This window comes from Eschrichtius robustus, chromosome 12 (assembly GCF_028021215.1).
Source record: "Eschrichtius robustus isolate mEscRob2 chromosome 12, mEscRob2.pri, whole genome shotgun sequence".
NCBI classification, from domain to species: Eukaryota; Metazoa; Chordata; class Mammalia; order Artiodactyla; family Eschrichtiidae; genus Eschrichtius; species Eschrichtius robustus.
The window spans coordinates 38,570,723-38,582,999 of NC_090835.1; the positions used below are offsets into that span (position 1 = coordinate 38,570,723).

Sequence of the window (12,277 nt, forward strand, 5' to 3'; positions counted from 1 at the left end):
AACCATATGATTATCTCAATAGACGCAGAAAAAGCTTTTGACAAAATTCAACACCCATTTATGATAAAAACTCTCCAGAAAGTGGGCATAGAGGGAACCTACCTCAACATAATAAAGGCCATATACGACAAACCCACAGCAAACGTCATTCTCAATGGTGAAAAACTGAAAGCATTTCCTCTAAGATCAGGAACAAGACAAGGATATCCACTCTCACCACTATTATTCAACATAGTTTTGGAAGTCCTAGCCGTGGCAATCAGAGAAGAAAAAGAAATAAAAAGAATACAAATTGGAAAAGAAGAAGTAAAACTGTCACTGTTTGCAGGTGACATGATACTATACATAGAGAATCCTAAAGATGTCACCAGAAAACTACTAGAGCTAATCAATGAATTTGGTAAAGTTGCAGGATACAAAATTAATGCACAGAAATCTCTTGCATTCCTATACACTAACAACGAAAGATCAGAAAGAGAAATTAAGGAAACAATCCTATTCACCATTGCAACAAAAACAATAAAATACCTAGGAATAAACCTACCTAAGGAAGTAGAAGACCTGTACTCAGAAAACTATAAGACACTGATGAAAGAAATCAAAGATGACACAAACAGATGGGGAGATATACCAAGTTCTTGGATTGTAAGAATCAATATTGTGAAAATGACTATACTACCCAAAGCAATCTACAGATTCAGTGCAATCCCTATCAAATTACCAGTGGCATTCTTTACAGAACTAGAACAAAAAAATCTTAAAATTTGTATGGAGACACAAAAGACCCCGAATAGCCAAAGCAGTCTTGAGGGAAAAAAATGGAGCTGGAGGAATCAGACTCCCTGACTTCAGACTATACTACAAAGCTACAGTAATCAAGACAATATGGTACTGGCACAAAAACAGAAATATAGATCAATGGAACAGGATAGAAAGCCCAGACATAAACCGATTCACCTATGGTCAACTAATCTATGACAAAGGAGGCAAGGATATACAATGGAGAAAAGACAATCTCTTCAATAAGCGGTGCTGGGAAAACTGGACAGCTACATGTAAAAGAATGAAATTAGAACACTCCCTAACACCATACACAAAAATAAACTCAAGATGGATTAGAGACCGAAATGTAAGACCGGACACTATAAAACTCTTAGAGGAAAACATAGGAAGAACACTCTGACATAAATCACAGCAAGATCTTTTTTTGATCCACCTCCTAGAGTAATGGAAATAAAAACAAAAATAAACAAATGGCACCTAATGAAACTTAAAAGCTCTTGCACAGCAAAGGAAACTACAAACAAGATGAAAAGACAACCCTCAGAATGGGAGAAAATATTTGCAAATGAATCACGAACAAAGGATTAATCTTCAAAATATATAAACAGCTCATGCAGCTCAATATTAAAAAAACAAACAACCCAATCCAAAAATGGGCAGAAGACCTAAGTAGACATTTCTCCAAAGAAGACATACAGATGGCCAAGAAGCACATGAAAAGCTGCTCAACATCACTAATTATTAGAGAAATGCAAATCAAAACTACAATGAGGTATCACCTCACACCAGTTAGAATGGGCATCATCAGAAAATCTACAAACAACAAATGCTGGAGAGGGTGTGGAGAAAAGGGAACCCTCTTGCACTGTTGGTGGCAATGTAAATTGATACAGCCACTATGGAGAACAGTATGGAGGTTCCTTAAAAAACTAAAAATAGAACTACCATATGATCCAGCAATCCCACTACTGGGCATATACTCAGAGAAAACCATAATTCAAAAAGACACATGCACCCCAATGTTCATTGCAGCACTATTTACAATAGCCAGGTCATGGAAGCAACCTAAATGCCCATCGACAGACAAATGGATAAAGAAGATGTGGTACATATATACAATGGAATATTAGTCAGCCATAAAAATGAACGAAATTGGGTCATTTGTAGAGACGTGGATGGATCTAGAGACTGTCAAACAGAGTGAAGTAAGTCAGAAAGAGAAAAATATCGTATATTAACGCATATATGTGGAACCTAGAAAAATGGTACAGATGAACTGGTTTGCAGGGCAGAAATAGAGACACAGATGTAGAGGACAAACATATGGACACCAGGGGGGAAAGTGGCGGGGGGTAGTGGTGGTGGTGGTGGGATGAATTGGGAGATCGGGATTGACATGTATACACTAATATGTATAAAATAGATAACTAATAAGAACCTGCTGTATAAAAAAAATAAATAAAATTAAATTTAAAAAATAAAAGCTTTTGCACAACAAAGGAAACCATAAACAAAACAAAAAGACAACCTACAGAAGGGAGAAGATATTTGCAAACGATGCGATCAGCAAGGGCTTAATTTCCAAAATATACAAACAGCTCATGCAGTTCAACAACAAAAAAACAATAATCCAGTTGAAAAATGGGCAGAGGAACTAAATAGACATTTCTTCAGAGAAGACATACCGATGGCCAACGGGCACATGAAAAGACGCTTAACATCGCTAATTATTAGAGAAATGAAAATCAAAACTACAATGAGGTACCACCTCACACTGGTCAGAATGGCCATCATTAAGAAGTCCTCAAATAACAAATGCTGGAGAGGGTGTGGAGAAAAGGGAACCCTCCTACACTGTTCGGGGGAATGTAAGTTGGTGCAGCCACTATGGAAAACAGTATGGAGGTTCCTCAAAAAACTAAAAATAGAGTTGCCATATGACCCAGCAATCCCATTCCTGGGCATATATCCAGACAAAACTATAATTCAAAAAGATACATGTACCCCTATGTTCATAGCAGCACTATTCACAATAGCCAAGACATGGAAACAACCTAAATGTCCATCAATAGATGAATGGATAAAGATGGGGTACATATATACACTGGAATACTACTCAGCCATAAAAAGGAACGAAATGATGCCATTTGCAGCAACATGGATGGAACTAGAGATTATAATACTAAGTAAGTCAGAAAGACACTTATATTTCACTTATATGTGGAATCTAAAATATGACACAGATGAACTTTCATGAAACAGAAACAGACTCACAGACACAGAGAACAGACTTGTGGTTGCCAAGGGGGAGTGGAGCGGGAAAGGGATGGAGTGAGAGGTTGGGGTTAGCAGATGCAAACTATTATATACAGAATGGATAAACAACAAGGTCCTACTGTATAGCACAGGGAAATATATTCAATATTCTGTGATAAACCATAATGGAAACGAATATTTAAAAAAAAGAATGTATATATAACTGAATCACTTTGCTCTTCAGCAGAAATTAACACAACATTGTAAATCAACTATACTTCAATAAAAAAATTCACACACACACAAACACACACAAAGGCTGTCCCTAAACGTGTGGGAAGTGGATACTGGCTCTGTGAGCTGGTGGCTTCAACATCTACTCTGTTGGGTGAGGGGGGATCTGTCCAGGAGCAACAGATCATTTGTGCCACTTTCAACCTTTAGGCCCCATTCGTCCTCTACCCCACCACCATGCTGTAAGTGGGCCCCGGGAGTCTCTGCAGCCCCTACACACTGCCCAGGGGGTTGGGGTGGTGCAGGAGCCCAGGTTTGTTAAACCAGCAAGAACCTGCTTTCTACATATTGGGTTTACTTAAAGTGGGACCATTCCACTGCCTCCCCGTCGCCACCTGGCTCCCCTTGCCTGCCAGGTATGGCCCTAAGCCCTGCTGGATCCGTGCGCCTCCATAGCTATTGGCTTCCCCTGCCAGAGCTTGACTCGTTAAATTTGGCCTGGGGCCCCCAGCACCACTTCCTCCTCTCCAGCAGCTCCCCACATATCCTGGTCTTCCCTGCCTCTGGACATTTGCTTGTGCTGGACCCTCTGCTGAGATCTGGCTGGAAGGATGCAGGAAGAATGGGAATTTTGTTGATTCCCAGGGCAGGGGCAGCTGAACTGTAAGGGCTGTGGATTTGTCTTGCCAATTCTGAGTCCTGAGTTCCTGGCAAGACACAAAGCCAAGTGAGAAAGCAATGTGAACGAATGATCAAACAATTGAGTGAGTGAATGGACGCTGGGCTTGCAAAAGAGACCGTGGGGGAACTGGTGGTCAAGCCACATTGGTGGGTGGGGTGGGGGGCAGGAGGGAGAGAATCTGGGTATGGGCTGAACCCCCGTCCTCCCTCCTTTGCCAAGGAGAAAGCCAAAGTCCAGTCCCAGAGCCAGTGTTTATTAGCAAGATGGAACCCAAGGGCAGGTGTGGCCTGAACAGCAGAGGGCTGCCAGGAGCCCCCACCCACCTACCCAACTGCCCCCCAGAGCTATTTACACCCATCATCTGAAGTGGTGGGCAGAAGGGAGCACTGGGGAGCCCCTGCAGGCCCCAGGCCTCCACCATGACCCCCTCTCCCCTCAGCCTGGCCCCTCTGCTTTTCTCCCAGCCCCTGCATCACAGCGGCACGGTGAAAGCAAAGAGGTAGAGTGGCCAGGCAGGGAGGGAAGGAGGGGCTGGAGGGGCTGCCCCACCCAGGCAGGGCTCCTCTTCTCCTGTCCCCAATAAATAGAGAATAAATACCCAGGAAAGGGCTGGCCTTGACTGAGTGCCCCTCTCCCAGGCAGGAGCCGGCATCCTGTGCCAGCCCCTTCTTCCCTTCTCTGAGCGCATCTGAGCCCTCACCCCCACCCCCGGTCTCCAAAGCAGTCCTCGCATCCACATGTATGCCAACAGCACACATGGGCGAAGGTGTACAGTCCGTGCCCCATCCAGGTAGAGCTTGCTCCCTCCCTGTGTCCTGTAGATCTTGGCGGTGGCTGTCGAGCAGGTAGACTCCCAGCTGAGCCTGGGGACTGTGTGGTCCTGGCCCGGCCCGGCCAACTGGCCGGGCCTGGTTAGGTGGGCTCCGTTTTCTGCCGTCTCTGACCAGCATGGGTCTAAGTTTTGGATGATGCTGCCGCTGAGGCACGCTATTTACAACCCACCAATAAATACTGTCTTTGCAGGGGCAGGGTGTATATAGAATATAGATATTTTATATATATATATATATCTTTTATATTAAAAGGGACGAGGACTAGGCCGGCCCATCGCAGGGCTCAGACAGCAGGCCTCATGTGTCCGGCGGGTGGTGGCGGCGGTTCCGGGGTTTTTTCTGGTCCTGGGGTTCAGGAGGCCTGGGTGCCCCTGGGGCCTCCCTGGGACTGGGGGGCACATGGCGCCAGTAGCCCTGGCAGTACTGGTGGATGAGGCCCACTTCTGGCTGGGCCAGGAGCTGGGCCAGCTCCTGGTAAGGGGGTGTGGGGGGCCCGGCGCCTGGGGGCGGTGGGACGCTCACAGCTGGGGGTGGGAAGAGGGCAGCATGGGCGGCGCCCTGGACCAGTACATGCAGCTGCACTCGTGTGATGACATGCTTGAAGTTGTTCTCGGTGGCTGTACAGGAGTAGAGGCCGCGATCACCAAGCTGCAGGGCGCGAAGCAGCAAGCCCTGTTCCGTGCGCAGGAGGCGGTCGTCTGCACGCATCTGTGGGGGCAGGGGCTGGGGCTCAGGGGCTGCAGGACCACCCTGTTGCCCCGGCCAGCTCCCCGATCAGACCACCTCTGGGGCCACCCCATGCAGGGGCACCCATGTAGAATTTCCATATACCAAGAAAAACAAGTTTCCATATAACATCTGAATAATAAACACTTCCATTTCAGGAGGAATGACCATAAGGGGATTCTGTACAATGAGAGAATTCTGGAGCACACACACAATTTCTATTTAAGGAGAATAAATAGATGTTGGGGCACCCTCATAGAATTTCCATGTAGAAGGGATTGCCTAGAAGGTATTTCCATAATAGGAAGGCTACCCCACAGAATTTCCATATGCTGGAACTCATCCACGCGACATTTCCATACAATGAGGTATACTGACAAGAAAGTACACATATGGAATTCTCATATAAAAAGGCATGCCTACAAGTAGTTTCCATGTAATATGGACACCCCACAGAGTTTCCATATAACTGGTTTCACCCAAATGATCTCCACATAGGGAAGGGAGCTTGGAAGGACTTTCTTAGAATGAGGGCTGCCCCAGTTTGGTTTCTATACCACATTTCACCCACGTAGAATTTCTACTGTACAAGGGACTCTCCCAACCATGGTGAGGGCTGACTGTGGGGCACAGGAAATCACCTCTCTGCGCCGGTCACTGGGATCTCGCTGGAACAGCCACTTAACGGTAGCCTGGGGCGAGCGGGGCTGGCACTCAAGGAAGGCTGCGCTCCCTGCCACGCCATACTGCACAGATTCCACGGCATTCTTATTGGCTGTAGAACAAGAGGGTGCCACGTGAAAGCAGCACTACCTCTTGGCAGACTGCAGGCTGGCGAGGGGCATATACAGGGATACCCACCCATACAGGCAGGGAGGGCTGTGCCATCAGGCATCCACTCCTTGAGGGGGTGGCCAAGGACATCCCTTCTCCAAAACCCCTCACCCCCTCACCCCCACGGACCATGTGAGAATCCTTCCAGTGGGGGCCCCATGAGCAGCTCTGTGGGCTGCACAGCTCCGCACCGAGGAGCACCCAGTGGTGAGACACAGCACTCACCGTTGGAATTGAACCCACGGCACTGCCTGATGGGGTTCCCGTGCCGGACGTCCTGCCGGCGGCTCCTCCTGGATGAAGATAGCTCCTGAAGGAGTATTCCCAAGAAAACTTGCCCCCCAAGTCTCTATAACCCCGAAACTCCAGGGTAGGATGTCTCACCCATAAAGTCCCCCAGGGTAATATCACATCCACCTCTAGACCTCCAGGACAGAGCCCTGGGTCTGGTGGCCAAAATTCCAAGGGTCTCGGGGTTCACACCTCTTAGAGGACGCTGTATAGCGGGAACAGGCTTGGCCATCCCAGGCACAATAGGGGTCCCGGGCAAGGCAGCAGTCGGCACAGGCGGCCCCATATGCCTGGCAGCGGTGCAGGCTCAGGTGTGTGACTCCCACGGCTGAGGCCACGTACAGTTGTTGCTGTGGGCAGGGGTAGGAGCTTGTCAGTTCCCTCCCCATAGCCAGCCTTCCTTAGGAGCCAGTTGGGCCAGGCTCCTCCCCTTCTTGTTCTGTGCCTCAGTGTCCCCATCTCTTTGCCAAGGGCTTGACCCCAAGGTGAAGCAGCCTCCATCCCTACCCTCAGCCCACCTCACCAAAACTCACCCTCTTGGAAGAGATGGTCATGGTCTTAACAGGTGCTGGGTCCTAGAAGAAGATAGGGATTAGCTTATGACCCTGGGGACCCCCTTCCTTTCCTGACCTGGAGGTCTGAGGTCAGGAGGTGGTACTGAGGAGGGCCATGGTGAGGAGGACAGGACTGGGTGGTGTCACACCCACCTTGAAGACCTCCACCTCCTCTAGCATGAGCTCCTCCATCTCCTGGTCATCCTTAGGCAGCACGATGACTTTCTGCACTGTCCCGCGGTCTGGAACGGGCCGGGCAGGGCCTCAGTGGGGCTGAGGACGCTGGGAAAGGGGCACCAGCCTCAGCCCCTTCCCCCACCAGGGCCCAAACCCCCCAAGGGCAGTGGAGTGGGAGCTCTGTGCCAAGGTTGAAGAGTTGCCCCCAGATGAGGGGAAGAGGTCTAAGGGGACTGGCTCTGGATAAGGGGGGAGTCACAGCTAGAGTCTGCCCCTCTGACCCCAGACCCTCATTTTGGGAAGTTGCGAACAGGCTGCAGGAAGTATTCCCTTATGTTGAGGGCTACTGGAACAGCGGTGTGTGCAGTTTGCATGTGCACACGAGAGCATGTGTGTCAGTATTTGGACCCAGGTATCCTGGAGGTGTCTGGCTCTGTCCTCCCTCTTCCCGCCCAAACATGGGTCCCCAGGCACCCAGTGTCCCTGCTCTCCCGGCCACCAGGGATAGGGATGAAAATGGGGTTTCGCCATCCCCATTCTCAGTTATCCTGGTAATAGAGAGAAGCCTCCAAAGGATGAAGGCGGCAGAGCTGACACTGACAACCCTGTAGTAACCCCCTAGCAGGGCAGGGCCCAGCCCTATGGATCAGTACCCTCCACCCAGTGGACCCAGTGTCGAAGGGGCCGGGAGCAGCAGTGGGTACCTGTGCCCAGGAAAAGCACCTCATAGCGCCCGTCGGCTGCATCCACCTGGTCCACGGCAACAGTGGTGAGACGGTAGGGAGCGCCTGTGCGGACCACTAGGGGCCGCCGCTGCAGAGGGTAAACGGCCTGGTACATGAGTGGGTGGGTGCGCATGAAGTTGATCACTTCATCAGGATAGTCCTTGGTGGACTTCATGGATGGCGTGAAGGTTCCACCAGGGCACTGCAGGCAGGTGATGAGCGTCAGGCCCAGGCTGCCCAGGGCACTCTGGACCCATTAGCTTCAGAAGAGGTCTCCGCTCTGTCTGTCCCCACCAGCTCCACCTGCTCCGCTTCTCAGAACAGCCATCTGGGCTTTTGCCCAATACCCAACCTCTCTGCAGGTCCGGCACCAGCTGAGGTCCCAAGGTCTCACACGGTCACATCCCATGGCCATCTCCCCAGCTTCACGTGCCATGACTTTGTGGCAGCGTTTGGCAGAGCTGACAATGGCCTTTCTAGGTCCTCATCCCCACCCCCTTGTCTCCTTCCTCTGACTGTTCTTCCAGTTCGCCCCTTCCCCAGCTCCACCGCTGCTCAGCAGGAGGGCAGGCCCGGAGCTCCTTTAACACCCTAGGCATGTGATCAGATCATGAAGCTCTCCTGCTTAGACTCCCGCAGTGGTCCATGTCACACCAAGATCAGGTGGATCGCCTCCCACTACTGCAGGGGCTCCTGCCCACCCCCACCTCCAGCCTGCCTGGGAGACTTCCCTACAACTTTCAGCTTCCAACAGCCTCCCAGAGGGAGCAGCCTGCCACGCCCAGCCACCATCTTTGTTTCAGGATCCTAACTGGATTCTTTCACAGCCCGACACTGTGTGTAAATGGTGTTTTCCTTATGGTGTGTTTTGTTTTAACTTCAGCTTTATTGAGGGTGAATGGTGAGTTTATATGTGTGTATGGTCCACCTCCGCCCCCGCCCCCGCCAACTTGGCTGTGAGTGCCACGATGGTGCGGCCCATGTCTGCAAAGGGCCTGACCCAGCACAGTTCTCGTGGAAAGAGAGGAAAGGGAAAGGTGGAGTGAGTGGGGTCCTCACCGTGCCGGGCCGTGGGTAGGGCATCTTCCCTGAGAAGGGCATCCATTGGTAGTTGGGGCCCTCCTTGTGGGCAAAGGGCCCATTGAAGACCATGCGAATGTCAGCCATGGAGTAGACACACACGGCAGAGCCTCGGAACACAGAGCTGCGGGCAAGGCAGGCTGCTGCTGCTGCGGGTGGGGCAGACCCTTGGCCCAGGGTCCCTCCCCAGCCTGCCCTCACCCACAGCTCCCCACCAGGATGGGGTCCTCCACAAATCATAGCCCCCCAACTCAGTCACACCCTGCCACTGCCGGCCCCAGCCCCAGTCTCACCCTGAGGAGGTAAAGACAGCATAAATGACTGGGTTCCTCACATCCTGGGTCTGCTGCACAAACACATCCTCTGGGGACAGAAGGAGAGGGGGCTGGGAGGGTACCTTGGCCACGAGCCCCAAGGCCCTGCCCACTCCTGGGTGGGGGGCACCAGGCTTCCCCTGACCACCCATCCGGCCGCCATCCCCTGCGGTAGCCATAGGCCCCCGCCCGCCTGCCGGGTGCTCACGGAGCTCGTCAAAGTGGGTCTCGATGCCATCCTCGCCTGGCACAGAGCAGACCAGCCTTGCCTTCAGGAATGTGCTCCACTTGTTGACCAGGCAGCAGTGGCCGCCGTCATCGTTCTGAGGGGCAGGGGGCAGGGGCTGGGTCAGATCAGCTCACTCACCCCAAAGACTCTGCCAGAGCAGGGCTGATGGAACCAGGACTGGGCCTGGAGAGGGGGCAGCAAGGCGCCTCATACCAGGCAGATGCGCCCGATGCGGGCATACACGGCGGGGCTCTGCGGTGCCTCCGCGGACCGCTCACGGAAGAAGAAGTAGAGCTTGTCATCGTTGCGCTCGGCGCTGTCAGGGATGAGCTCGGCATGGATGAATGAAGGGTCTGCAGGCGGGCAGGCGTCAGTGGACCGCACCTTCCTTGGACAAGGCCTCTTTCCCGGGCCAGGTACAAGAAGACCCCCAAGTCTTCCGGGGATAAGAAACTACCCCCGCCCCAGCCAGTCAAGGGCCAAAAATTCTCCCACGAGTGTCTCTTTATGATCTCTGTGCCGCACCCCAGACATGCTGCCCGCTGGAGGTGTTGCGGGCTCTGCTCACCATTGAGCCACCGAGAGTTGTACTGATCCGTGCGCATGGCCGTCTGCTTTCCAAGCGTGCGGAAGATGGCTGCGTCGGTGCCCATGAAGTCGATGTACACACCCGCATAGAGCTCCTCATCTGTGGGTGGGCCAGTGGGTCAGTCAGGGGGGCGCCCTTGGCTAAGGCCGGTGCACAGCACAGATGACCTCCAGGGCAGGGTCCCATCTCCCCCTCAGGTTCTCCAGGGCGATTGTATCACCAGTGGGGCGTTGGTGAATGTTTTAACAACTGGCTCTGGGAGGACTGGGATTAGTAGCAGTTGGCTCTGATTAGCAGCCAGAGCCAATTTCTGTGGTGTAAATACTCCCACCATGGCTGATTTCAAGCTACTAACCTGAGGTCACTGAAAATAGAGTTGGGAAGCCCTGCCAAAACCATTGTCTAGTATTTCCACCCCATAGATACGAGAGATGTAAATAATCTCAAGAACATAGATAATAATAAAATGTAGTAAAATAATTAGGAAGTAATGAGTTTTGAGTATTTTTACCTTTGTTTTTAAAGTAATTTATTTAACTGTAAGTGTATATAATTTACTTTCTAATAATAGCTGTGTTTAACAGCTGGCCCACAGAATACTTGAAAATTTAAACAGAAAATTTGACAAACACACTGGCTCCAGCACACCACTCCAAGTCTTCCCTCTAGACTCCCCCAGGGCAGGCCCTGTCTTCCCCCATCAGACTCCCTGGTCTGGACCCTGCCATCCGGCTAGGACCTTCTTACTCACCAAGAGTGAGAGGATAATGCCCACCCTCTGCCTTTCCCAGGCTTGGAGGTGGCACACTGCCCAGCAGCTGCTGAGAGGCAGACTCGGTTGGGCAGCCAGAAAGTAGGCAGAGTGCAGGGACCTGGGTCAGCAGTGGGCTCGCCCAACCTGGGGGTAGGGGCAGCAGCTGCTTCTGAGGTCCCAGGCAGGACTCCTCCTCAGAGAACATTCTCCCAACTCTCCCAGACACTTGGCCAGACCAGAAACAAACTCCCCTAGCTAGTCTCTGGGCCAGGACTCTCCATTGGTGCTGCCTTGTGGGCCTCTCCCAGCCTCCCAGACAATCCGAGAACAGGCTATGGGACCACCGCCTCATACCACCCTCAGTACAGACTCCGCTTGTCTTCTCTTCCAGGAAGCCCGTGGCCGGGAGGGTTCTGGCCTTTGCATGGACCACACTGTGGATTTCAGGGTAGAATCTGCCCCCTGAGCCCACCACATCCCCATTCGAGGGGTGGGATGGAGGCTCATACCACCTAGTCTCTGCCCCCTCAGCGCACACTGGGGTCTGGTCTGTACCCTTCCCCTTGCCAAGTGGGGCCACATTGCGGGGGTGATGGGGGGGCAGGTTTCAGACACAGCAATTTCATGGTCTCTTCCCTGGGGTAAAGTGTTGTTGCCATGCTCCCTGCTCCAGAGGCAGAGGTCACACCTTTAGGTTTTAGAACCAGGGTGGGGTGGGAGCACTCACTGATGAGGGCTGAGGCTGTGTCCAGCTTGGGGTCATAGGGACACTTGCCCTTTCCTGACTCGAGTTTCTCAGGCTCCAGGTAGAAGATGTAATCCTGCAAGGCAGAGAGGGGCTCAGCATCATCCAAGCCATCCCGCACAGGAAAGGCAAGGGTCATCAGGCTCCCAGGGTGAGAGCGAGCCCCCAGGGAAACCCTGAAGCCACCCTGCTTCACTCCCCAGATCTCATTGGGTTTTAACTCTATCTTGCCAGGTCTCCCAGGGCAGGGCGGTGCTGAGGGTTCCCAGGGAGGTGCTTCCTGGTCTAGATCTCAGATAAGACCTGGGAATCACGTCTCAGAGGACTCTGCTTTGGGGACCATGAGAGGGGCATCAGGTGGCCTTATAGGGGCTGAAGCCCCTCCATGCCAACTGGTTCAGGAAGACTCTGGCCGGGGCCCCCTTGGGCCACAGAGGCACAACTCTTTGAGCTGTGGCTGCCTGTCTTGGG

The 12,277-nt window shown here is 52.0% G+C and overlaps 1 protein-coding gene across 5 annotated transcripts in view; it reads right to left on the bottom strand.

Annotated features, from left to right (window-relative positions):
* Window positions 1-4,187: 4,187 nt before the first annotated feature.
* SEMA3F (semaphorin 3F) overlaps window positions 4,188-12,277 on the bottom strand; it is a 28,696-nt gene continuing 20,606 nt past the window's right edge. For 2 of the 5 annotated variants that reach the window (XM_068558000.1, XM_068557999.1), the window contains 13 exons: window positions 11,789-11,882; window positions 10,287-10,406; window positions 9,932-10,071; window positions 9,698-9,812; window positions 9,469-9,538; window positions 9,155-9,299; window positions 8,075-8,297; window positions 7,347-7,435; window positions 7,173-7,214; window positions 6,832-6,989; window positions 6,574-6,641; window positions 6,156-6,289; window positions 4,188-5,496 (listed from right to left, as the gene is read on the bottom strand). In XM_068558000.1, the coding sequence (XP_068414101.1) occupies window positions 5,086-5,496; window positions 6,156-6,289; window positions 6,574-6,641; window positions 6,832-6,989; window positions 7,173-7,214; window positions 7,347-7,435; window positions 8,075-8,297; window positions 9,155-9,299; window positions 9,469-9,538; window positions 9,698-9,812; window positions 9,932-10,071; window positions 10,287-10,406; window positions 11,789-11,882 (1,809 nt within the window). In that variant the 3' untranslated portion in view covers window positions 4,188-5,085. Of the gene's footprint in view, window positions 5,497-6,155; window positions 6,290-6,573; window positions 6,659-6,831; window positions 6,990-7,172; window positions 7,215-7,346; window positions 7,436-8,074; window positions 8,298-9,154; window positions 9,300-9,468; window positions 9,813-9,931; window positions 10,072-10,286; window positions 10,407-11,788; window positions 11,883-12,277 lie in introns of all 5 variants that reach the window. The other 3 variants (XM_068557998.1, XM_068557996.1, XM_068558001.1) reach the window with 2 other exon arrangements.